The sequence below is a fragment of the Schizophyllum commune genome (genome assembly GCF_000143185.2).
Source record: "Schizophyllum commune H4-8 unplaced genomic scaffold SCHCOscaffold_3, whole genome shotgun sequence".
Lineage (NCBI taxonomy): Eukaryota > Fungi > Basidiomycota > Agaricomycetes > Agaricales > Schizophyllaceae > Schizophyllum > Schizophyllum commune.
In genome coordinates, this window is record NW_026089540.1 from 888,055 (window position 1) to 914,340 (window position 26,286).

The 26,286-nt window shown below is 54.4% G+C and overlaps 5 protein-coding genes across 5 annotated transcripts; 1 reads left to right on the forward strand and 4 right to left on the reverse strand.

Annotated features, from left to right (window-relative positions):
• Window positions 1-348: 348 nt before the first annotated feature.
• Window positions 349-1,228, reverse strand: SCHCODRAFT_01170393 (uncharacterized protein; the record flags this gene model as incomplete). The annotated part of the gene is made up of 3 exons (XM_003034219.2): window positions 349-567; window positions 720-865; window positions 934-1,228. 3 exons carry the CDS (start codon window positions 1,226-1,228, stop codon window positions 349-351), a joined length of 660 nt encoding a protein of 219 aa, XP_003034265.1.
• A 4,944-nt stretch (window positions 1,229-6,172) lies between these two features.
• SCHCODRAFT_02492403 (uncharacterized protein) lies at window positions 6,173-9,914 on the reverse strand (the record flags this gene model as incomplete). The annotated part of the gene is made up of 11 exons (XM_050342967.1): window positions 6,173-6,399; window positions 6,622-6,771; window positions 6,826-7,446; window positions 7,507-7,735; window positions 7,800-8,175; window positions 8,227-8,512; window positions 8,564-8,852; window positions 8,904-9,173; window positions 9,225-9,410; window positions 9,471-9,604; window positions 9,662-9,914. 11 exons carry the CDS (start codon window positions 9,912-9,914, stop codon window positions 6,173-6,175), a joined length of 3,021 nt encoding a protein of 1,006 aa, XP_050201533.1.
• A 713-nt stretch (window positions 9,915-10,627) lies between these two features.
• On the reverse strand, window positions 10,628-12,745 carry SCHCODRAFT_01170394 (uncharacterized protein; the record flags this gene model as incomplete). Its single annotated transcript, XM_003034221.2, has 7 exons — window positions 10,628-10,987; window positions 11,101-11,318; window positions 11,381-11,462; window positions 11,532-11,887; window positions 12,007-12,214; window positions 12,289-12,501; window positions 12,653-12,745. The coding sequence occupies 7 exons, from the start codon at window positions 12,743-12,745 to the stop codon at window positions 10,628-10,630; spliced, it is 1,530 nt and encodes a 509-aa protein (XP_003034267.1).
• Window positions 12,746-14,747: 2,002 nt separating this feature from the next.
• SCHCODRAFT_02614203 (uncharacterized protein) lies at window positions 14,748-15,159 on the reverse strand. Its single transcript, XM_050344647.1, has 2 exons — window positions 14,899-15,159; window positions 14,748-14,877 (listed from the first exon to the last, which is right to left on the reverse strand). Exons 1-2 carry the CDS (start codon window positions 15,017-15,019, stop codon window positions 14,798-14,800), a joined length of 201 nt encoding a protein of 66 aa, XP_050201534.1. The 5' UTR covers window positions 15,020-15,159; the 3' UTR covers window positions 14,748-14,797.
• Window positions 15,160-17,920: 2,761 nt separating this feature from the next.
• SCHCODRAFT_01170395 (uncharacterized protein) lies at window positions 17,921-25,265 on the forward strand (the record flags this gene model as incomplete). The annotated part of the gene is made up of 17 exons (XM_003033655.1): window positions 17,921-18,594; window positions 18,723-18,785; window positions 18,938-19,014; window positions 19,350-19,462; window positions 19,709-19,942; window positions 20,000-20,393; window positions 20,439-21,310; window positions 21,390-21,551; window positions 21,617-22,246; window positions 22,300-22,513; window positions 22,565-22,792; window positions 22,877-22,980; window positions 23,030-23,567; window positions 23,614-24,197; window positions 24,886-24,911; window positions 24,951-24,999; window positions 25,092-25,265. The coding sequence occupies 17 exons, from the start codon at window positions 17,921-17,923 to the stop codon at window positions 25,263-25,265; spliced, it is 5,136 nt and encodes a 1,711-aa protein (XP_003033701.1).
• Window positions 25,266-26,286: the final 1,021 nt, after the last annotated feature.

The following is a 26,286-nucleotide window of genomic DNA, read 5'->3' on the forward strand; positions in this document are numbered from 1 at the left end:
GTCGCATCTCACAAGGGCCCCAAACAGCCAGACCCCCTTGGGGCCCTTGTCAGGGAAACGGGAATTTCCGACATAATTCCTAATCACGTGTAGATTGCCCCTCTGCTATATCCTTTCCGAAGTTCGGTACTGGTGTCGCTGAGTCCGCGCCGAGCGGGCTTGAGCCCCCCAAGATGGCAGTTCAAGACAGCTTACTGTAAGAGCTAAGTGCTAAGTTGCTAACAGCTCGATCAGGCGCGGGCCGTGAGCGTGAGGCGAGTTGCCACTGTTTGCTGATACGCGAACCTTGCGCGTGCGTCGCCATGCCAGTAGCGATAGATCAATATGAAGGCATGAGATACAAGTGCGCTACTTCGTGTCTGCAGTTTGAAGCAGCAGCACGAGCTCGTCGTAGCGACCGGTAGTGAGTAATTCGTAGTACAGGGTCGGCTCAATCTCAATGGTCTCGAGTTCCTCGCGAACAAGCAAGCCGACGGTAAAGGACATGCGCTCCTCGTGAGGGAGTGGAGCAATTGTCATGTCTCCATCATGTTCAGCGAGAGATTTCGCGCGACGGAAGACATCAGTCTCTTTGTTTCAGGATATCGTCTGCTCTCACGGGACAGCGGAAGCCTGAAAAGGCAGTATAGCGCCACGCGAAACATCATCGAGAAGTCGTGTTGATTGTGCTGTATGTACTGTCAGCTGGCATACGACACACGGCTAGGAGGAGAACATACATTCAAAGAGCGCACAAGGTCGGGATTGGCACGTTGATTCCGATTCTCAATGATACCCCGCTTTACCCACTGCTCGAACTCCTTCAACACGTCCTCAAAATCTTGGGCCTCGTGGGCAATCGGTGAGGCATTTGAGGATGCTTCGGCTGCAGACGCGTTATCCGTGGATTCGACGGAGCTCGATGCGCTCTCGAAGCATATGTTTGACAAGGACCGAACCAGCCCTCAAGACCTGACAACCCGCCGCCCTGCGCACGAGCCGAGGACGACGACTTCACAGCAGGTTCTCGCCCGCCGGACACATCCGACCTAGCAGCTTCCCGACGCATGTCCTTCCTTTCGAGAATCGAGGATGACTCAGCTATCTCGTACTGAACGAAGATCAGACGTACCGCAACCTTCAGATGTTGTTCTGCCGCTTCCGTCTCTGCTGATGCCCAATGCTTGCGGGCCCACGTGAACTTTCTCGTCTGGGTGATACCTGGGGTTGGATCAGGACTGGTATTCATATCGTATGCTGTTCTACGCGCCAATCGCAACGGTATACAACCTCGAGCAACGCGTCTGGCTAAGATGCTCCGAAAGCCTGATTTCACAGGCGGTGCTTGAGGCTCGGCAGGAGCTTCTTCGGCGTGTAATGGCCCTCTAGGAGGACCTCATATGCCGGGCTCGCATACGAGTTTTGCGGGGTACGGTTCGCTGAGAGAAGTTTCTGCACGCGGTAAAAATGCGTCAGGTAGACTGCGATATGCCGGAGAACTCTGAGGTGATTCGACTGGAGCAGCTTGTCTTGTGACGCACTGAATACCGGACCTTCAAACATAGCCTATGGTCGATTTAGCGGACACGGTAGTTGGTGCGACAGACCCAAACTCACCAAATGTAATCCGAGCGCTTGACGTATCATAAGATATGTAGAAGACCAGCGTTTGTCGATGTCGCGCACGAGCACCAAGGGGGCGATGAACTTACTGAAACACTGCTTAACCAGCGTGGTATATATATCAATAGACTCGTCCACTGGATGCGCACGTACAACCAGCATCGCCAAATCTCGCGGCGGCTATACGCGGGAATGACCTGCTCGAGCGCCAGAAGGCTACCGGGCACTTGAGCTGCCCGACCTCCCTCATGCCCTCAGAAGCCGAGGGGTCCAGCTCTCTTCGAGCCACTCCATCACAGCCATTATCCGAGGCATTGTCGAGCGTTATTCCTCCGATCTGCTCAACAGGTCAGATGAGGTTCCCTGTTCGTGCGCGTCCAAACAGCGGCGGTAGACGATACACAGTGGGCCGTGCTCTATCCATCATATCAGGACTGCTCATGTACAGCAAACACGAAGGGAGCTTACCGCTATGTCTTTGAGCATCTCACCCTTTTCCTCCTTAAACTGCGATCATCTGCGTGAGCCGAGTGCGGTGGGGCAAGTCCTTCATCTTCGACTCGGCGCATAGGTACAGAGCCAAGTCTCGGAATTTGAAGCAGTCGACAATGTTTATTGACTGCGAGTGTGTTAGGCAATTGCAGATCAAGAAGGAATTGACAACCCTCATCCTATACAGTAATGAAGCGGATCAGTCGCTTATAGAAGCCATCGAGCGTGAACAGTTCGACAATGCCCTTACTTCTCCTCTGTCCGAAGCATCTCTGAGCGACGACCGATCGCGGTATGTTTGTCAGTGCTCCTTCTTGAGGTGTTCAACGATATTCTAGGCCTGACCTTGCGTGTCCTTCCAGACCTTCCATCCGCACGAACCCATGATCTGAGCAACATGAGCAAGATGTAGGATAGCTATGCCGACGTACGTACCTTCTGGGCAAGGCTTACAAGATACTAAGCGTACTTAGGATGCGCGTCACGCTTCAGCTCTTCGAGTCGCCGAGATTGTCCCCCCTCGCTCGCTGCAAGAGAATTCTTGCTGCCCACACTCGAAGAGATTCGAGCCGGCAACAAAGTACCACGCGTTATTGGCGAGTTGAGCGTTCCCGCTCCAGGGCTTCTCCGAGTCGTCATCTGCGTGCAGCCTTCAAGGGCTTGATGCGTACGTCCTCGTTCTGGCTCTGACTCCGTGTCGGATGCAGGCGCAGGTTCAACCGGAAAGGGATCGATGCGACGCCAACGCGCCGAACAGCCGGCTGGAGGGATGTTCTCGCAACAACACCGAGGCTTGGGTGCCAACCCGAGATCGGTCGCGTTCCAGCGTTTGCGCGTCGAGTCTTGAGTAGATGTGGCGCTAATGGTCGCAAAATCAGAGTACATGAAGGGAGTGGTGATATCGAAAGTATGTTCTTGTTACGGACAGGGAGGATGGAGGTGTGTCGGTGGTGGATTGTATGCGACATGTAGAGCGCTCGGGTCAGGGTAATGTATTCCAGGGTATGGATAATCGGGGGAGGGAGGGGGGAATGGGTGGCCGGTTGGTGGCTAAGGCCTGTGAGGGTCGATGGGGTACGATTGCCGAGGTGAAACCTGCTCGGACACGATCATGGTGCGCGGCGGCAGTCGTTGCAGCCCGTGAGGATCTGTGAATGGGGTTATGGATATGATTATCAGGGGCGCACGGCGCCCAGTATCACTTGGATCTTGGACAAAATTCACGGACGTGTCCTTCTCACGCACAACATCGCGTGAAAAATTCACGAGATCGTTACGTTTGTGCATGACGAACGCTGAAAAGCAGGTTTGTTGCGTGAAAGCTCACGCACCTCAGACTCACTCGGTGCGCGAACGTCATGCGGTGTGAGTTAGCGTGACGAAACATGGGTCGCGAGGTTCATGAAAGACCTAACTGTCACCTACATGTTACTCGTCCGAGTCTGGCTATCTCCGTGCCGATGTTTGCCGCTGATCTTATCGCCGTGCTATCGAGCACGTGCGTAGACGCGTCGACCGTCTGTTACCATCTACTCGGGCTTTCGAGCTGAGAAAGCCCTGAGAGAGGCATTTTATCTCAGCTACATACACAGGTAAGCTCTCTCTTGCGTCCTCTGTACTACACGGCTGCACAGGCTGTCTTCCAGTACATGACCGGCAAGTCCAGATAAGCGGTCTTGATCCGTCGCCGCGTGATGAGCGTCACCATCGTGAGCCTCGGGGCATTCACGGGGTGCGTGAAGTTGGATGATACGGTGTCACAGTCCTCACGCAATCGTGGGTCTCAACGCGTGTCAGGAATGACAAACTTTGTCCTAGATCTACTACCATAGGTCCGGTCCACAACTTTGCCCAACGCAATCCGGATACTGTACTTCCGAGTATACACGTGACTCAAGTTGAACTTCGAAATTGGAATGTTATGCCACTAGCATCAGCAGTCACTCTCACATCAATGGGCTCGGGTAGACAGCAAGACCTGTACCGTGATTATATACAATGTAAGAAAAAAAGTGCGCATGCTGGAGGCGCCTGGGGCGCGCGCGTTGAGGGCATCAACCCCGAGAGGGCAGGCATAAGCGCGTAAGGCGTACCCCACACGGAGCTGCGCGGTGGGCCCAAGATCAGCACGTTGCGACGGCGTGAGGGAGGCGAAGGTACGGTACCGAGGCCTGTGAGAACGAGCGGCGGTAGGCACGAATTCTCCCTCAGCCAGTCTGCGCATCGCGCATCGCGCCCACATCCTTCCATTGAGTTCCCCTGTTCTGCGGCTCCTGGTATACAACACCACCCTCTCCGTGCGCTATCGATGCGGACACGCGGATCGAGGAAGCGAAATGCTGCGTCTTGAGGGATGCAGATCTCGCCCCCTCAGAGCTCTTTTGAAAGCGATCGGCGTCGTCACAAGTTGCGGTGACACACCGCTCCCACAAATCCAGAAAGTGAGATAGGTGCATCGCATGTCGTGTGCGAGTCAGCGGTGCGCCTCTTGCGGTACGAATACAGACACCTAGACCGCCCTCCTCACAAGGCCGTCGACTTCGATGCTCACAGTAGCACAGTTCATGATGGTGATCAGGGAAGGAACTGGGTAAAGAAGTGGAAGAAAGAGGGAACGGCGATCGAAGGGTGGACGCGCATCGATCCGGAAGATTCACAAAAAGAGGGATAGCCAAGCATCAATTCGACAGGTCCGCGCCGTCACCAGTGACGGTGAGTTGTAGTGGTTTGCTGGTAATCGCGTCAAAACGTCAGTAGTCTGGCTTCTATAGTCACATCAAAAAGCCAGTTCCTAGCACAATCGCCAGGGGACAAATCGTCCCCTCTACCAAGCTCTCTACAGTCGAGAGTCGAGGGATGCGGGCTCGTGCCCGCCGATCACACAAGGTAATCCACACGTGACCTCACTCACAGATCATGTGCCATCAGACTGAGACTCACTGGCTCACTGCCTCTCATCGGTTGCCCATCGACATACGCGGCCGGTAGCTATTGAGAGACAGGTTATCTGACGGTATTGCCTTCATGAGGGAATGCAGGACATACATGCCTTGGTCGGCGGGCCGAAATTTTGACTGGCTACCTTGGCAATCTACACGTGACAACTGTTATGCGCCGCTGCTCAGCCCGTCACGTCAGAACTCACCGGACTCACCGTTGTTTGCCTTTACCGTTGCTGCTCGACCTCGCCTCCTGCATGATGCAATATCTTTATAGGCTGCTGCACGGCAGAGCCCGCTACAATCCAAGAGTGGAACAAGAATATATGCCTAGTACACCAATCAATCATTCCAAAGAAACCTGACTGGTAGTGATGGAATACCCTTTCGGGCAAAGAGGGAAACCGCGTGAAGCATCGAACGACATCAGATTAGTACTACCTCAGTACTAATCACCGTACCAGATTGTTGACCGTGTACCGTCATACAAGAATGGGTGCTGTGTGCGCACTCATGATCACAAGCAAGCCCATAGCCGTAATGTTCCTTTCTCTTCTTCCTTCCCTCGACTACTTCCAACTCAGAGCGAGTGCGTCGCTGCTTTGGTGTGAGGAAAGCACTGAACGCCAACACTCGACGCGCATCGGCATCCACTAATATCCACTAATATCCACTAATAAGTGCCTGTACACCTGCTGACCCGCAGTTGGCGTCAGTCAAGCGCACGCAGGGTTCCACCCAAAGTCGTTGACTACTAGCCGTCCCCAAACAATCGCCTTATGTTTGGATGGCGTCGACGCCAAGCGGGTTTGGCGCCGAGGAGGTAGGCATTGAAGGGAAACCGACAACGGCGGATGCCGAGTGGTTGAGACCTCCAAAAGCGCGGGCATATGCATCGCACGTGACAGGCCAAGAGGCGGTTGACGTTCCGTCCCCAAGCCCACTACCTGGAATGACAGCGAAATATTACACGTGTCCAGCACGATATTAACTCTTCTCTCCTCTTTGAGTCAGCGATAACGTGGCTCTTAGCGATTGACAGAGCAATCTCGCAAGGTTTGGCATGATAACTCGTGCAGTCCGTCTCTCTCTGTCGTGCTGGCAGTACATGACCATGTGTCTAAGCGGATGTTTTTCAACTACAATGATCTGTCCGTCCTCTCATTTTTCGCTGCACCTCTGTTGAAGGCATCCTCGAGACTACCCCAGAACTCAGGTTCTGGCAGTTTTTTCTTCGGCTGGGAGCCTGATTGGCTTTCGGCACCGTCCACCATGTCTTCAGCGGCGCGTGATGTACTCTGCGCGGACGAATGACCTGTAACCCTGCGCTTCTTTTGAGGTAAGGGGATATGCCGACCGGTGGAAGCTGGTAAGGTGTCTTAGCGTCATGTTAGCGAAATACAGGGAGACTACGTGCTATTTGAGGACGGAGTCCTGGCGGTTGTTTCGTCTGTGATAGGCGCTGAACGCGAGTCCTGGCGTGGCGCCTTCCTTTTTGCAGGCACAACTGCGGCCCTATCAGTGGTAGCTAGTAGACCTTCCCAGTCAGTGCATGTCTGCGCCAAAAGTGACAGAGATGACGGCGCACCGGTAGACAATGTCGGTCTCGCATTTCTCTGGACGGTCTTGCGCCGTCCCGCTGCTACGGTATTGCGCTGACTGCGAGGTTCTTGGACGGAAACGTGAGTTCCGTAGCCCGTCGCAGTCGAGCGGATCTTCTCGCCTCGTTTTCTGGACGCTATCAGAGCGGTCCGTGAGATTGTGTACCCTGTCAATGTGTTCGATCACGTACTTGACGAAGGGGTCTCGCCGGTGCCCAAAGTGGGAGCGCGGGTCGACTGATTGCCGCCGACAGCGTGCCCGGAGGCGATCCCGGAGGCGTCCGCTGTTCCCCGGTCGTCTGAGCTTCCCGTGGTCCCTTGTACATCATTGCTGGAGTTAGCCACTGCGTTTTCGAGCGCTATCTTTGCATGCAGAGGTCCCAGGATAGCATCGTTGAGTTTCGGCACCCAGTTCACGTACCGCGCCAGAACCCTGTCCAAGCGTAATAGCGGCCCTGGGTGCTGCCAGTCCTCGTCGCGCTCGGAGCCTTCGAACAGGTAGTGGTCTCGAATCCAAGCCATGTCAGTCTTGTCGGGAAGTACTGGCACCCTGGTCTCGTCGAAAGGCCGAGAAGACCGCGGGAATCTCTCTGGATACAGATATCGCAGAATGGCGATGCAGACGAGCTGCGCCAACCGGTCGAGCGGACCATTGATCCATTCGCTTCCATGACGGCGGAACCTCTGAAGCAGCTGCTGAGCACCGCCATCATTTAGCTTCCCAACTCGGTCTCGAATGCTTCCTTTGTGGATGTAAGCCCGAGGCCACAAAACCATCAAGCATAGTCCAATGATGGGCTTGCGATAGAACTCTGACCAGTTACTCAGCGTCGCTATATGTTCACCTCATGGTCGTTTCTAGTTGGACATACCTCGTTTCTCCATCATGCGGGCGGGCAACGCAGCCGCCATGTGGATGAGCATTACTTGTGCGAAGGCATGGTCGTGGTTTGTTGCCACGCGTCCAGTGTGCTTCTCGAAGGAGCGACCCACTTCCTGGTGATGAGTGAAGCAATAGTTGATGAAGTGCCCGCCTACAGCCACGGTAGGAACTGGTGTGAATGCCGCGTGAGCCTTTCCTGGCCCTTGTATACTGTATGGCTGGATGAGTCTGACGTGACGAGGAAGAGTGGAGTAACTCAGACACTAAGTCTCCTGGCTTGACGCGGATGATACACCCTTCGATCTCGCCATCCCCGTCAACACTGAAGTCCACCCTTCCGGCGCCGTCATCAGTCAAGGGGTCATTAGCGCGCCTTGGACACCCAAGAACCAGACTCTTGAGACTCTGCAAGAGTTTTTGACGAGTGGGATTGCGGACCCTCGTCTCAAGAGCAAGCCAGAGCTTTTCCCCAGGACCGTGAATCTGGAAGAAGGTTCCCATGGCAGTCGCATCGATGTGAGCAAAGGTGAAGAAGCCTCCCTGATGCGCGAGTGCCCAGCTGGCGGTGTGAGCGATATCCGCAGGCCGGAGCTCATAATCGTTGTTATGGTTAGAGTACGACGCGGTTGCACACTCAATATGGCCATCCGAGAGGTATCTATTTCGAAGGCATTGAGCAAGATAGCCGCGACTGAAAAAAAACACTCACTTCGCAATACCGTCGTTCTGCGGAAGTCCGCACGGCAAGTCGAGTATGGCGCGGATGTGATTGCCATTGATGTCCCTCAAAAACTCGCGAAGGGTCATTTCTATGTAGGGACCTTCGTCTTCGTCATCCAAGGATGCGGGGGTCGTTGTAGGACTCGTCGCATCAGTCTCGCAAGTAACACTGTCCTGGTCGTCGTCCTCATTGATGATGTCGTCTTCATAAGTCTCAGAGGGCTTCGGAGGTTCACGAACATGCGTCTCATCTCCTCTGGCGCGTATTTCCATGTCTTAAGTATCATGGTTAGATCCTGTATAGTGCAATCGACAGCTGCACGCACCGTGTACCTGACGTTTGATATCTAACGCAAGGCCCAGGACTCCTACACCCGCTTCGCACGACATATACCGCTCATTCATTGTCGGATGCACTGTACTCCCCGCCTCGAGATGATGGCTTGACGTGCCTGCTCCTTCGACGACCACAGTTCTGCCCTCTGCACCCACTCGTATAGCTTCTTGTATGGTCCGATCTGGATGGTCGTGGTCCATCGAGATGAAATGGACCATGTGAGGGCAATCCCGAGCACTGGGAAATAGATGCGCCATGGATTGTACTTGAGCTTCATCCTGAAACAAAAGAAAGTCAGACCCAGTATGTCGTGACACGCAGGAGCTCACAAAAGGCAAAGTTGCTCCCCGTATACGCGGCAAGCGAGTCTTCACACCACATCTCCAACTGATCTCGGTCTCGGGTAGGAGATTCAAGGCGCCAGAAGACAGATCGACGAGGCGTTCACCATACTTCGCGGACGTATCTTCTCCGCCGCTTCTGGGACGCTGGGACGCTAGAGGCACATCCGCGCCGTGCCTTGCTGAACTAGTTGTCGTCAGATCGTCTTCGAACTGAGCCGCCTCCTCGGATATTTCGATGAACTCCTCGCGAGGATACTGACGAAACAATTAGTGCCGGCGTGGTTACAATAACCGAGAGGGACAAACCGCGCCATCGTCTGTGCGAGCCTCTTGACCAGCTTCAATAGCGGGAGAGCTGCATCGAAGCCTAGCATCGACAGGCTGGGAATCTAGCGAGATGGACAAAGCGTGCCTTGCCGAGCGAGATGACTGCGACGCATCTGCTAGTCGATTGGTCTGCACACCCGCGTGAGTTGGCTCCTGCAAAAGATCCTGGTCTGTCCATCAGCATTGATAGCATCGATATTTAATATAAGGACGTGGGTTACGAACCACGGCATGCTCCGTTTGAGCTTCTTTTTCGACTCTGAGTACTGGCGAAGGTGATTGCACATTGGCGTCGACGTATAGCGCCAGAGGTTGTGCTTGTATGGCGGTATCTATATGGCTGGAAGATGTAGAGTCTGCTCAGAACGCATGTAAGCACACGCGCATGTACGACTACATAACTGACGGTATTTTACCGTTGAGGGGATCTGGAGGATGTAGCGCACTGGGCTGCTTCGCATTTTCACCAGAAGACGACGTAGGTGCACTACTTCCGCCAGAGAAAGCTTGATAGGCAGCAAAGGCAACGGCGAGGTGCTGGCGTAGACTGGCATTCTCCTCCTCGAGGTGCGACGCGTTTTGTAAAAATTTAGTGTGCTCGGCTTTGACGTGATCGAGTTCGCCGGAAAGACGATCAACTTCTTCTCGAAGTTTTTCGTTTTCTATCATTCGTTTGCTGCGCGGGGTAAGGTGCAAGTCGAGGTGCAGGGGCTGAAGGCGCTTACTAGGACCTCGCTTTTGACTCGATTTGTCTCTGATGGTAATGCGACTCCGGAGTCGGATTTGCATTCTGCGCAGAAGAAGCAGACGGCTGAGACTGCTCTCCCTTTCCATAGAATGAATACGTGCCGTACATGGCAAACAAGGGTGTGTTGGCTGCAAGGACGAAAGAGGTAAACGAGGCGTGAACGTCAGGTGGTTATATTACATATTATTACATAATGTTTCCACGTGCGTGGCCCTCTCAGAACTCTCAGGAAGCCAGGCGCTGTACACCCAATAGTTATGCATACAGCTTACCACCTACGGGGCGTAGGTTTCAGAATTGTCAAGCAAAGGACGAGTGCTTCCCAGTGAAACGTCTGCAAATTTGGAATACGACGTGCGGGTGCGGTATGCCACCAGTCCGATTCTTGAGCGTGATTCGGACTCTCTATGGAGGACTATACATATATATCGTCAGTACAGTCGAACACGTCGATCTTCGTCTAAGAAAGTAACGAGAGTCACCCGCCTCCTTCCCTTCGTTCCTCTGCATGACGGGGGACGGACGAGAGATGGCAGAGAAAGGAATGCGACCGTCACGCGCTCTCAATCCTACTTGCGCCGTTGACACTCAAAGGGCTCTATCCTCACCGCCCGTCTGCCTCCTACTGTCAGTACTACGCAAGTTTGCCACCGCAAGCGATGACTCGCGTCGCCATCGTGCTTGCGGGTACGCCTATCGCTTCAGCCGCCATACCAACTCCCCTCGGGGTACTGTGCCTCCCCGTAGTAGTGGATGTAGCACAGTGCACGAGATGGGCGACCGTAGTTGCTGCTGCTCGAGACGCAGGTGGGCGGCCGAGCTCAGCGGCGGGAAAGATTGATGATCTTGAGGAGCGGTTGCGTCGGACCTGACATTCGCCCCGCAAAGTCGCAAGCAAGGGTGTCTTGGTCGGAGACGCGCTGTCCGAGATGTCAAGCCGACCCGCAGTGGTCGGACCGTGGTGATATGGCTGCAGTGCGCGAGGCGAGGGGCGCTGGAGGGTATGTGGACGATAGCGAAGACGACATCGTATCGCGATCAAGAGCACCCGTGAGACCCCTAGCGGCGACAACATGCGCGACGCAGTCTGAGCGGCATTTGACGTACGGATATCATGGAGGGTAGCATGCTACCCTGATTCTGGGCAGTGCTTTTGGCCAAGTCCTTCAAGTAGCTTTGGCGCACCCGCAAGGTCGCGAGTATCTTGGAAGGTGGCCAGAGGATTCTGAGTGGCTTTGAAGGCGCTCGGCAGGTTTCGGCGGACCTTGAAAGGTCGTCCAAAAGGTACGTGCTCCCTTCGAAGGTGAGGAAATACTGCCTGTTAGCTGGAAAGGCAGACCGAAGGCTATCTGCCGCAGTTGAAGGATGTTGGAAGCATTCGACTTACCTTCCAATATCATCGGCATGATTTCCTCGTATACACAGATTGATCGCAAGAGTCGCTCCACGCATCGGTAGAGGACATACGTCTAGATAACAGAGTAACTCGTGCACAGGGGCTACACCTAAGAATATACCAGATATGATTAAGAACGAACGATACATTGCAGCTGCACCACCATGAGCGCTTCTGGAAAGGCAGGTCGCGTGAATTGCCGTCCTGCTGTGAGTCGACATGTGGGGCGCATGCTGGGAGGGGCAACCTGTAGTCGTGTCAGAACAGTGGCGTGAGGTGGACGAGAAGCCGTTGCTGTTGTCCGCGGCAAGATCGAGTTGCTGCGTCGCCTTCCTGCCGGGTTATGATGCCTCCGCGTCTGCAGCGACAGAGCAAGGCTCGGTCTCGACGAACGGCTCTTGAGCTGGTCCTTGAACTCTTCAAGATGACGGATGACGTCGTTGCGCTGACGGTCGGTATCCTGGACCTGTAGGGTGATGTCCTCAGGCTGACGAGCAGCTGTCCGGGTATCGCGCGCGCGAACCTAGGTAGCTTCCGCCCGCTCGTCCGCCCCGTGGCCGATCGTCCGTGCCATGCATTCTCGCGCATCCTCTTCAACGCCTCCGCCAATCGCGTACGCTCCTCCGCTTCCCCTATGCGCTCCTCCGCAGCCTTCGCACGCACGTCTGCGTCGAACATCTGCTCGACGGGCTCCAGCGCGAACGGTTCGGCGCTCTCGATGCGTGTGATCGCTTGCTTAGTGCAGGCATTCGCTCGACCCGCGGGTCGCGCAGTCTCCCGCACCTCATCCAGAGCGGCGGCAACCCGCTCATTCGCCACGACATCCTAGGCCCGTATGTCGGGTTCCTCGTCCCTTTGTGCCGCTTCGCTCGCCCTCGCCTCCGCGTCTGATGATGCACGCGCCAGGAGGCGCGCGCCGCACTCGGCTTCGTCGACTTGTTGCTCATCGCGGCGAAGGCAGCTGCGGGGTTCCACGAGCCAGGTTTGAGACGCGAAGAAGATCGAGTGAGAAGCGACGAGGCGTCGAAAGGGGGGTTGGTGCCAGAGGAGGACGAAGACCGTCGTAGGTGAGGAAGGAAGGGGAGCGGGGCGGGAGTTATGCAGCTGGTGTCCTACAATGAGCGAGGGCACTGGAAGATCGACGTGAATAGTCGACATGCCCGAAGCCTAGCGTCATGGGCCGATCCTTGGTTCAGTCGCCGTCAGCGGCATTACCTGGGGAGCGATCAGTCAAAGTCAAAGAGGAGGAGGCTTGCGACGCACCTGCGGGAAGGCCGGCGTAGAACAGGCTGTCGCGCGATCACTGATACAGTGATACGAGGTGGCGAAGTCTAAGTTGAGCCTCGACGAGCTCATCCAGCGACAGCGTTCAGACGCGGCAGGCGGATTTGCCGATGATGGATCGCGGTCACGAGGAGGATTCGCCACTAAATAGAGCCAAACACCGCGACCCTTTATAAGGACCGCGCCTACTTTCGCGTCTCTTGCTTCTACCCTCCATGAGAGCCGTCGCAATTCCGCCCCGCGGGACCTTTAAGCCGCTTCTTTCGAACTCCATAACGCAGCCCCGAGGTACGTCCCCCTCGCACACTCTCTCTTCGACCATGCCGCGTGTACGGTGGACCGTCCACTGTGCTAGGGCCGGTTCGACATGTCAGGCTTGTAGCAACTCGAAGTATACAGTGCTTCTGTGCTGCACGAGAAGGTACGTACCGTGCTTCATTATTCTCAACGACGGCCTTGAGCTGATTGTATGCACTAGTGCACGCATATATGCGCGTCCTAACGAGCGCAGACATGCTACTTCGACGCGCCTCCGCCTCACTTTAAGGCTTCATTGTGATTCCGTATGTCCCGGTGAGCTAACCACCCCTCATTCTTGCGCGCATCGCTGACTCTATTGGCAGGTTCGATCGAAGGAAAATTAAAGTCGTCGTGTTTGCCATACGTACGATTTCCTGGCGTATGGCACGCTTTTCATGTCGTTAGCTATCCTATTACTTGCTGTATCGTATCAGTAATCGTCACAGCAAATATATTTTCTCTTCTTGCTTCACTTGTGCAACAATCTCATTCGGCGATACGCAATCGACGATGCGTCTCGAAGGAGCTGAACAACGCTGGCGCAACTTCGATAGCGGTCAAAGGCCTTGAAGACCTACCGTGTTGCACAAAAGCTTTGGAAACCTTCCAGGGTTTGCAAATGCTTTCGTAGCCTTTCGAGCTCATTCGTCCTTCGGCGCTTCCCACATCCAGGTTATTATCGTTCGGACGCGGAAGGCATGAACGTCTTGATCGACCTTCGGGTAAATTCAGTGCCTACGAAGGCCGCCAAACACTTCGGCCAAAAGCACGACGGTAGAGTAGAGACACCCAGCGCGCCGAGCTGCCTGAAGCGCGATCGAGTGCGGCAAGTCGCTACAGTGACGAATGTCTTCGCTCACAGACGTAGCGCAGGAGAGAAATTGGATTGGACGATTGTGAACACGACAAGATAGGTCTAGGGACTGTGCTAAGTTCCACGCACCACGCTGGTAAACGCCCTCAGATACCATCTTCGACTACTCTAGCCGAATGTTAAGAAGCCGCGATTTGTGCTTCCACAGTGGGAGAGAGGGAGTGAGGAAGTGGGCGCGGAGTTTCAAGTACAAGGCGTGCCGAGCGATACCGATCGCCCCCCCCCCCCCCCCGCGACCTCTGCTTTCCTGCGGGTTTGATCGCAATGTAAACCAAACCTCAAAGGGTGTCATGGTGGTCACCCTATGGTCCGCAATACTAGGTGGGACGACTCTCGATCGGTCCGCGGGACTGTAAGTCAAAGGTAGTCGAGCCATGCTGAAGTCGAAGCCCCCGGCCCTGATTAAAGGCGCCGACAGCGAGGAGACTGGTGGGAGAGACGACGACCAGCAGAGGGCGGCGAAGGCAATTCAGATAACTGCCGATAACTGTGCTCGTCCCGCAAGGAGCAGTCCAATCAGCATGGCAGGGTCGGGACTGGGTAGGGTTTTGGGCAGGGAGATACCGGGCGCTGGAGCAGGGGAACGAAGAGCGAAAATGATTACGCACCACTAGTCACACTCTGTCGCCGATGTACGTAGTTTACGCCCTGCACAGGTGACAAGCATGACATACAGAGTGGAGAGAGGTGGAGAAGAGGGATGGAGACGATCTCACGAGGCCCGCGGCTCTCAAGACTCAACGGCAACTCACTGGGAGTGGGCACACGCGGTTCCAGATCCGGCTTGTTTGGTCGTGTTGACGCCCCCGCCAAACGACACATGTTCGATGTCGCCGCATACTTCCCCCTTTAGCGAGCGACGTAGTACTCAGATGACTTCAGTTTGTGAGAACAATATGTTCCCAATTATACATTCTATAGTATTCCTGATTATGGAAACCTCTCTCCGGCTACTTACGGGAATATCGGGCCCATGCCAATGAGGACACTATTAGATATGACTTCGAAGAGTAAACATCCGCAGACTCCGCTCAGTCCATCGTATAGTCACTCCCGACATTCTCAAAGGTCTTGCTATCATCAGGGTCAGTTTTCATGGTGCTTATGATGTCGCCCGACAACTCTATAGCGGCTCTGAAGGCAGCATACCGGAACGGCGCTGGCAGCTTCATGGCGCCGTGTCAGCTGTTTTTGGGGCAATTCAAAGGTCGGTGAATAGCGCAGTATAGACCGGAAAGTGAGTACAAGAACCATTGAAGCATGTGCGAGGGCGCTGGTCGAGTCGGATTGAACGTCGACATTTGGGCCAAGGTAGAGGGTCACTGATTAGTGATGGCATCACTGTTGTGGTCACTAGTTGACCGTTTCGATTACAATATTGCCGACCTATCTCCTTCCTCACTTTTGCACCAAAATTCATGAAAAGTAGCGCATTTCAAGCGGAAACAAGGAAGGAACATTTCCTTGCTTTGATGTCTGTCTTTTCCGTTCCAGCCAACCGATTAAACGCCAATTACAGCACAATATATTCGGCCTGAACGATAAATTCCGTTTCAAAGCAAGGCCTCGTGGACGTTCACCTCAGGAGGCCGTATGAATATTTTCAGGGCGCAGGTTGACGAAACGCAGGACGAGATAGATTTACAAGGCGACGACAAGGCCCTTGGGGGAGATCAACACGACCAAACAAGCCGGATCTGGAACCGCGTGTGCCCACTCCCAAACTCACCGGCACAGACCAGCGGCACTTCTTGTTTGGGCAATCTACACGTGATCTCGAGTCACTGGGCCGTCACAGGTCCAACCCGGTCTCCGTCAAGTCGCGTGTCGCCAGCCTTCCGAGCATGTGCGTGAGTGAGTGGAGGCTCATCAACGCGAGCTTTGGTATGCCTCGCCCGACGATGGCTCCCAGACGCGCCCCGGCGGCTGGTCCGCCTGCTGAGTACTCTCTGACCCTGCCGCTCGCGAGACAGTCAACACGTGATCGTAATGCTCACCGGAGTCCGGAGTCCGGACTCACCGTGCATGCTACCTTGATCGCTGATCGACGTTGCCCCTTGCTCTTCCCTGCCTCCTCGTCGCTCCTCTCCCTGTAGCGGCCTTTGCCGGGACTACCTGCGACCTCTGCTTTCGCATTATTATCTCGACACTACGACGCCATTTTCTCATAGACGACTAATTTACAACATTGGGGAACACCACATAGTCAGACAGAAGTGCAACACCCGGGCTAGAGAGGTCGCTCGGGTCCGATAGCCGGACCTCCCGGTAGAGCTACCGACGGAAGGACTCGAACCTTGCAGTTCTCGCGCACAGCAGCCCGCTACCATGCAATATTTACTTGACACTAAAGGCTGTTGACCTCCACCTGGGGCAACTTCCGAATAGATAATTCGTGCGCTTCAAAAGCTCTCTCATATCCAAATCATGGTCACTGATGATGCTGCATCTCACTCAGCCTATTTTTCTTATCTATTTCACTGTCAACCATGCCCATCCGGACGATGTCATGTTTCAAACGCCGATGTGACCACCTTCAGGCATCGCAGCACTACAACTTGGACTCATGGTCTTCCTGGAAAGTGTTGAGCGGCTGGGCGAGACCTCAAGTGATAGCCGTAACCGTCGTGCCAGCTTTTGATACATTGACCATGCCAAGTAGGATGTCACTGTGGCCCAGGACAAGAAGCGCACCCCTCGTGCATGCGGGGGAGGAGCCCAGAATTTTACGCGGGTTCTCAGCGCTTCGTAGAGCTACAATGATAGAGAGCCCGGCATATGAGCGGTTTAGTTTTATGCTACGAGTTCCTCGTGCTCACCAAAGATACAATGAGAGAGCGATGAGAGGCTGTGAGGCGTCACTTTCAGCTCCACCGGCGGGATCCACAGTACTTGACGAAACCCATTTGCTGAATAAGAAGGACCGACCTGACCCCCACGCAAACTGTTGAGTACAGCTGCAATCAAGATCCCAGTGCGTTTCCAGAACTACCATGACTGTTAGCGGAAATAACACGACATTATACACCGCTTCTTTCTCCGCACTCTCTTCCCTTCTTGGCCTTACCCATAGCAGGGATACTTTGATATCCATGGAGTATTAACAGATGGGATTAGATGGGGACATCACATGGGCGCCTTTGTCCAAGTCGGATCATCTTGCCTCTCACGTCTACCAGCTTGAACGCCAGCATCCTACGCGTCGTATGCCTATAGATCTGGTTCTCGATATCAGGTGGAGGATATGCAGAGAGTTTGGTCTATCTCGTCACGACCTATGTCAATTAGCGTGCACTTCGAGTGCTTGGAACAGAGTAGCAATTCCTTGCATCTGGGAGGAACTGCAGTCTATGACTCCTCTGTTCCGACTCTTACCCGAAGATGCCTACTACGAAGACGAGCATACACATGATATCGTACGTGGTTGGCTCACCGAACTCGCATCATTGACGTGAATCAGAGAGCAGTGCTGCAAGCGTTCACTGACGCACGAAGACTGGGCACACATCCTTGAACGCTCTAGAATGGTCAAGCGCCTTGCGTATGTGACCGGTGCCGTTCCCGGAAAGCCGCGGGCAGATTCGCCACACGCTAAAACGATATACCCTCCGACCGTCAAACGGGACTGCGAGATCGTCAGCCAATGCCCACCACCGCGCACCCTCTTCCCGCACCTACGTCACCTCCTCCTGGACTCTTCTGGCTGCTACGAAGATCTCAGTACCGCCCCTTGTGCTTTGATTGCACACTCACTATCGCCTTGCCTCGAAACTCTCCATTTGCCGCATAACTATACGAACCTGGTTCGTGACATAGGTGCCCTTGCCAACATGTGCCCGTGCGTTCACGACCTTCTGCTATGGACAAAGCACCTGCCAACTCGTACCCAACGCTCGCAATTGAGTCAAGCAATCGAAAGTTGGGCGGATCTCAGGCAGGTTGTCCTCAGCGTGTACTGGGATCTCAGCATCCTACTCCATCTCTCAACGAAGAAAAATCTCACTTCTCTGAGCCTCGCTTTCCATAATTCACGGCCCGAGGATGCCATTAACGGGATTCCGAACCTCCCTTTCATGTGCTTCCCTGCTCTCGAGCACCTCACTCTGGCCGGCATGAACATGATGGCAGTTGCGTCGCTCATGAGTCACGGGTCTGTACCCAGACGACTTTTCACCCTGCATGTCAGTGCATTGCCACGTCAATCGCTGCCAGGGGAGTTCAGCTGCCTTACTCGTTCCATCGGCAATCATTGCGCGCATGACATGCTCACGGTCATCACCATCGAGAGGGGAGAATTGCGGTGCGGAAATGTCTTGACCAAGGAGGACTTGGTTCCGCTCTGCGGCTTCCCGCGGCTAACGCAGCTATCCCTCCGATTGTCACGTCGCTGTAACCTGGATGATGCAGACTACGCGGAGGTCACATCTCGGTGGCCTGAAATGGAGACCTTCGAGATCGGGGGATTAATTGTGCACGACACCGAAGACGGCGGAGAGGAAGCACTTGCCACGATGGCTACGCTCGGACACTTCGCACGTTCCTGCACGAAGCTGAAGCATCTGACTCTTCCGCTTGTAGTACGGGAAATCCCAAGGATTGAAGACGATCTTCTAGGGACAGCTCATCCGCTGAAAACGCTGGAAATAGAAGGATCCCCGACGCTGGCTATTCTAGACCAAATAGCAATGTTTCTCGTACAGATTTTCCCGGACCTGCCTTCCGTCAGCTTCGATGGTAGCATCGCAGGGTAGTTGTACATGCCTACCAATTACTGTACCGGACCGTAGAATACACGATGTCAACTTTGCGCGGCGATTACTTACGCATGGGTGCTGATGATTACTCCGAATAACAACAATCACGATTGCACCGAAGAAAACTATCGTGTACACGCATGGAGGATACAATGGACGCAAACTGGGGCAGGTTCGTCCTAAGGTAAGATCCGAAAAGGGACAGAGTCAACGTTCGTGATTGACGGTCAACACAAGGGAAGTGCACGCACCCTCAAATAAGCACAGGAATATCGGCCAACTAAGAACCTACATATTCCGCTTCACCAACGAGCGCAAGTGGTGACACTACGACAGATTTCTACGAAAACTCGTGGAATACCCCGCAGAGATGAAGAATGTTGACCGTGGAGAAGCCTCAAGGAGCATGAGGTGTGAGTCTCGGTACCGGCGCCCAGCAGAGGGCGGCGAAGGCGATTCAGATAACTGCCGATGACTGTGCTCGTCTCGCAAAGAGCAGTCCAATCAGCATGGCAGGGTCGGGACTGGGTAGGGTTTTGGGCAGGGAGATACCGGGCGCTGGAGCAGGGGAACGAAGAGCGAAAATGATTACGCACCACTAGTCACACTCTGTCGCCGATGTACGTAGTTTACGCCCTGCACAGGTGACAAGCATGACATACAGAGTGGAGAGAGGTGGAGAAGAGGGATGGAGACGATCTCACGAGGCCCGCGGCTCTCAAGACTCAACGGCAACTCACCGGCACAGACCAGCGGCACTTCTTGTTTGGGCAATCTACACGTGATCTCGAGTCGCTGGGCCGTCACAGGTCCAACCCGGTCTCCGTCAAGTCGCGTGTCGCCAGCCTTCCGAGCATGTGCGTGAGTGAGTGGAGGCTCATCAACGCGAGCTTTGGTATGCCTCGCCCGACGATGGCTCCCAGACGCGCCCCGGCGGCTGGTCCGCCTGCTGAGTACTCTCTGACCCTGCCGCTCGCGAGACAGTCAACACGTGATCGTAATGCTCACCGGAGTCCGGAGTCCGGACTCACCGTGCATGCTACCTTAATCGCTGATCGACGTTGCCCCTTGCTCTTCCCTTCCTCCTCGTCGCTCCTCTCCCTGTAGGATAACAACCGATCCACCATGCAAAGCAACAGGCGTGGCAAGAAAAGAGGCCCGGCCGCCCTCGATTTGGCTTCGCTCGCGGCAGATCAGCTTGAAGGGCCGGGTGGGAGCGTCAAGCGCGCGAGGCTGGGAGATCATGGATGGCCCGCCGTCCACTCGACTACCGATCCTCAGGCATCGGCTTCGACTATCCCCCAAGGGGCAACTCTTCCATCCGCCGAGCAATCAGACATGGTCAGTGCTCTCAATGCCCGCTTGTATGAAAGGGATTTAACATTGCTTTGGACACAGTCAGTGGATGAACACGTCGCAGCTAGTGGGAGCAGTGCCCCGCAGCCGGACACCGCTTTCGCTAACAGCCTTAAGGAGTCTACCCAAAGGTGCCTGACGGTCGTTGCTGTATTAGACAGTACACGTGGACCCGACTTGCCGGCTGCCATAGACGCAGTCGAGCAACGTCTTGCAGATTTGCGATCGCACTTGAACAACCTACCAGCCGCTTCTCCAGCGACGGGAACTGGGTTACATGACGCTCTATCATCCGCCATTTCGCTCATAGGGATGGTAGACCAGAAGCTGCTCGCAGCCAAGAATCGCGTGCTGCAGCGGATGCACGTAGAGCGCGAGCGCAGCAGGTCGACTCATTTGTCAAGCGCTTCCGATCAGCCTACCAGAATTGACAATAGTATGTGGTATTCCTCGCTTCTCTTTCGTCTGTTCAATTGTTTAGGGCGCCATTTGACCGATCCGACGGAGAACTATCACATATCTTCTATCATCGGCAGTGCGACGACTTTGGCTATCCATCTGTATGACGGTGCATCTCGTCGAACCGGCAATTTCCTCCTGCGGGCACTCCCTTGGTTCGCGACCGCCCATACCTGGCTCAACACGGGAGCATGCGATGCGAGGACCGCTAATGTCATGCAGAAAAAAGCTCTAGACGACATACCCGAAGATATCCGGACTGTACGCAAAAGGTTCAACCTGGAGGTTGAGCCCACGGTTTATGCCGTCTGTCCTAAGTGTGGCGCGTTAAGTGCGCCTAGCGGTTCATACGAGCACCCCTCGTGGCACTCGACGTGCAGCGAACCTGTGCTGGGAACCAAAAGGCCGTGCAACGAAGCCCTCTTGAAGAGAACTTTGGAGGGAAAAACTCGACCTATCAAGACTCTCTGTCACTTTCCTTTCTCTGACTGGTTCGGTCGCTTCATCGCCCTGCCTCGAGTTGAAGAGTACGGAGACAAGTTCTGTGCAGACGTCTGTGCTTCGGACTTGCCCCCCCTCACCAAATCGTCGCTAGCTGACGGTGATCTCGTTCGTTCTCTACCCGGGCCTTCTCTCGAGGAAGACACCCTTTTCGTTGCAGACCGTGGCAGCGAAGGGCGCTGGGTCTTCATGCTTGAGGTCGACTTCTTCAACGTGGAGGGTAACAAAGCTGGGGGAGCGTCCAAATCTACAGGCGCCACAGCCATGGTTTGCCTCAACTTACCATTGGAGATGCGCTACGACGACGCCTATCTCTACGTGCCTTGGATCCTGGGAGGACCGAAGGAGCCGGACTCGAAAGAGGCGCAGCTCCGGCACCCCATGCGACTAGTGGTAGACGATCTACTCAGGTTCTATCACAATGGATTCCTGCCATATCATTCGCACTCCTCGTTTCGTCACTCTCTCCCAGCGTTTCATCGACTTCATCGCGGAGCGTTGGCAGGCATTCTTGCAGACCTCAAAGCAGGACATCCAGCTGGAGGACCACTGGATATCGCTGCCCACCCTCTATGTCCACACTGCGGTCTTTGGCATCATACAGCACTTGCCAACTGCGACTGGCAGAACTGGGGTAGAGCGAACAGAAACTTCTTGCACTTAGGGGCCAGACTATGGCGCGATGCATGCGATGCGAAGACTCGGTCGACAATAGAACGGTGCTACGGAACACGCGACTCAGTGTTCTGGGATCTGGGATATTGGGATGTTACTCGACAGCTGATTGTGGATCCTATGCATTCCGTCTACTTAGGCGTTGCTCGTCGCCACTTCACTGTCGGTCTCGGCTTGCATGACCCTAAACCTGGAGTGGCACGCGCCAAGAGATCTGACAATATTGCTTTCCACAATCCGTTCCCGCTTCTTCCACCCCTCTCTACGCTGAAGTTTGCTGGTTCATCGGAGACGGGGAACGACACAAAAGATGCGCTGGCTTTGGAGGATCGTGCAGAGCTGTCCGAAGATCAAGCTGCCATGCGCCGGAGCGTAGCACAGTTCCTCCGTGACGGCGTCGATGAGCAGGATCGTACGCGCCATGAGCACTCTCTTGCTGCCAAGGTCGCTGCAATTCGCAGCCGACTCAAGCAAAACAGCGATTCGGACGCGAACGTCATCAAATCCAGTATGGAAACCAGGCAGTGGAATGCACTCGCTTACGTTTGCAACGACTACTGTCTTCTGGACGAAGAATGTCAAAGGGGCGTCCTAGCTGGCGCCAAGCAAAAGGCCGTCACAAGAGAGCAAATGGCTCAGCTGCTGAGCACTCAGGTCCGTAACTTCTTGTAGAAGTGATTGGTCACAGCCTGATTTCGATATTGCAGGTCGAGAAGCAGATAGGAGAAGAGGAAACATCCGGACCTTCCTTCAACACTCGTACTTCAGGAGTTGCGCATACCGATGTCGATCGCCTACGTGCCGAGTCCCTGGAGAAGATCGCTTCTCAGATGTCCCATGCCACGGCGTACTCAGTGGGTAACATACATCGCCTCCTGATGAAACCGTTGATGGCCGCCGGTGGCGACGACCCGGACAACGGTCAGTCAAACAGCATCTGCTCCATTGTTGGCTCTTTCTGAGTCTTTGCAGCGCATTCAAGTGATCCTGTCCCAGCTGCCGCCCCTTCAGACCGTAGCTCTTCGATTGGAACCGACGACGAGCGCAGTCTAGGACGGGAGACATCTGTGGACATCCAAAGTTTCAATGGACTGGACGACGATCCGACCACTCCGCGAGCAGGATCCATCACCCCTCGAGCAGGATCCATCGATACAACTGCATACGAGACATTGCCCGACAACGCGCCGCCTCGATCAAGTTGAAGGAAAAAGCAAGGGTCTGCCAAAAGCGATGCAGAAAGGGCTAGATTACTTTCAGGAAAATACTTGGAAGTTGCCCTAGGTGACGGTACAACGCCGGAGGCGCTAGCTTTCGCCTGCTGGGAGCTGGGTTGTCATCCAGGCAAAGAAGACAAGAAGAGTCTCGTGTCTGCCCTTTTGGAATGGGTATGTGTTTCCTATATTGACGGACGCATTGACCAGACATACCTTCCAGAGAGCACGGCAACCGCTGGAGGGTTTACCTTGGTCACCAGTTAGGTCCCATGAGGTCCTTCAGCGACTACACCAGTGTTTGCGCGACGTGGTGCGACCGACGAGCATTGTCCGTCCTCCACCAAACGTCGGTCTTCCATCTGCAGGCAAGATCAAGGCTGCACACTTCAAGACCCTGTACGAGCTCTTCGTCCCTTTATGTGTTCTATCTCTGTGGAAGCCTGGATCGCCGATAGCTATCTCAGATGCAGAGACTATGGATGGACCCTTGACTGCGTCGATGCTTCTCACCTGCGCTATTCGAGCAATGGTTGCAGATGTATTAACGGAGGACAAGCGCAAGCAGTTCATATCCCTCTATTCCCGTCATGTGGAGGCCATTGAGCGCGATTGCCCGGGAATCGCGACTCCCAACCACCACCTGTCGTTCCACATATACGACTTCATGTCGCTCCTCGGACCTGTGAGAACTTGGTGGTGTTTTCCTTTCGAGCGTCTTCTCGGTCGGATGCAACGTATGGGTATCAATCATATACCAGGTATGGCTGTCACCTTTGTAGTCAATTCTGTCTAATATGCCATCAGGGGAATACGAGCAGACACTGATGGAGACGTACTACGCGAGGGCATTCTTCCGCCAATCACTGATGCAAAGTTCGTCGCCCTTTGTGCAAGCGTTCCGACACATGATGGAGCAGCTCTTCGACACCGAGGATGGCTGCGATGATGACGACGATGAAGACCCAGCGGATGAAGGCCGAGACCCGGTCGTGATCGACGCCGGGGACTTGGACAGTCAACCGCAGGAAGTTGAGCCACCTCTGCAGACACTATCAGCTCGCCTCCGCGACGTACCTCTGCCGCCAGTGCGAACCAGGCAAGCCGCACCCAATGAGCGTATCTCTGCGGTTCGCATAGGGCGCAGGATATATAGCGCCAACCATCAGGAAAACAGCTACGTGACCTTCGTATCCCAGAAATCTCAAATGCATTCGAGATGGTCTGCAGGGAAAATCATTCGCATGGAGAAGGAAGATGGGCGGATCATCTTCTATATCAGCCTCTTCACCCCGCTGAGAGCCGATCTCACCCAAGACCCCTTCGCAGCTTTCTGGAACGATGGCTTCGAAGCTCAGTCCGTGTCGCCAGTCTTGGAGCACGAAAAGCTCGTGCGCGTGGATTTGCAACGCGCCGAAGTATCCGCTGCAGCTTATTGGAAACTCACCGAAGGATGGGCTGTGTTTGTTAAGGTTGACTGACCGAAATGCTGGTGTTCGCTACTCTGTGAGTTTCTCTTCTCTTTTTCCAAGTATGCCTTTCCCCGCGTGGACTTACCATGTTAATCGTGCTTACATGAACCGATAGGTTGCGGTCGACATAGGGGGGTCATGGCTTACATACAACGATATGAACATCTCCCTTTAAAACTCAGGAAAAGCCCTGAACTAGGATCGATGCGGCTGTCAATCCCAGGGAGAATGCCGGGTTGAGAGATCGAGGCTGAGAGAGAGCGTGGTCGAAATGCCTCTTAGGTTACATCCCGTCCTTTCTCCCTACTCTTTACTCGGATCTGGTCGCGTGCAAATCGTGCAAGCTAGAGACTTCTCTTCTCCAGTGTTTCACATGGATGTCTTCAGCCTGGTCCCTATACGACCTGTTCGGATGCGCGCTTTTCATTGCAATCGTTTCTGGCTCCATGTCGTAGAATGACCACAGATAAGTTATTGGCTCAACTTCCGGCGCGAGGCCAACATACAGTATGACTACACGACGAGTACCTGTACACATTAGCAGGCCGACGAGGGGCCCAGCAGACATCGGCTTGTAGAGTAAAAACTTTACACATACGCCCGACAGGTAGACGGCGCGCGCCTGAGCAGAGGGTGAGGGTCGCGCATGGCGAGACTGAACCATTCCTTCAGCCATCGCAGTAAGGAATTGTCCGCCCAACAGAGCTACACTGCTTTCCAAGTCAGCGCGTTCCCTGATCACTGCGAATGTCCGTTGCGCATATTGCAATTAATGCGAGGCGGGGTGCTCTCAGTGACTGCCGTGATTTGCAGTGTTTGTGGTTGCGAGGCTGGCTGGCACAGGTGAACGCGATCGGGGTGGAGGAGAGAGCGAAGGAGAGCAGCGGCCCCGCGAGTCTTTTCCCACCGGAAGTTGCCATCCGCGGACTAGGCGAGTGCGACGGCGAGATTCCCAAGGCGACCTCAGTTTGCTTCGTGGCTTCATAGGGATGTCGTTCAGGCTAAGGCAAGTTTCGGTGATTTGCAAGGTGGATCCCAAGTTCCAAGACACGAGGATGCGACTTCACCATTCCAAGGTTCTTCGTCGCTCGCTCGACTGGAGCGGATCACAAAATCGGAAATTAAATACTCTCAAACAGGTTCTCTCCTGTCCGAGCTCTCGACACGGCGTTCTCCCTGGGTGTCAATGAGCAGTGTGGTGGTGCGCGTGCCATTCGAGGTCGAACACTGAAGAAGTGGAGGTGGTAATGCCAGGCGCGCGATCGGGTCAAGTCGTGCAGCTGATGGATGATGAGCTTGGCAAGTGAGATACCGCCGGACAGCGAGTCAGCCAATAGCAAGGGCTGAGCAGTACAGTTGAGGAAAGAAAGTCGATCATTGGCGGAGCTGAGTACTCGATCCCCTGATGGCCAGCCAAAATCGAAAGTTACCGCCAGAGTCGTGCAGCATCCGTCTCGCAATGAGCAGAGATGACATGCATCCACGGTGACGCACGCGGCGAGATGTTATCAGAGTCTGTGGCGAGCGCAGAACTTGCTCAGCAAAGCGAGACCCTACATGAGTGGTGAGTTTCTTGGTAGCATGAGCGACACATAAAGCCAGTAAGTCACTTGCGAGATGGCCAGCCAACTTGACTCTAGTATCTTGATGTGTACCCAGTCAGGATATTGAAATGCAGGCCCCGGGAAGTTTCTGGGTGACGTCCGGGAAAACTTTGGGTTGATTTCAGGCGAACTCCGGGCGGTCACTACCCGTTTTTATTTTTGGCTGCTAAAGATAATCTTCGTGCCTAGTCATCAATAATATCTGCTAATCTCTTTGACCGGGATTAAAGGAAACATATATTAAAGCATTTGCTGGTAAATATTCAAAATATATGACATTGCCAACGCAGCAGGTCATTGGATAACTTTAGGCTTAGTCAAGAATATTAATCAAGTGAGACGATTGATTGCATGCGTCTGAGGACCTTGAAAATATTGCGCGACAACAATTCAATATAGATACC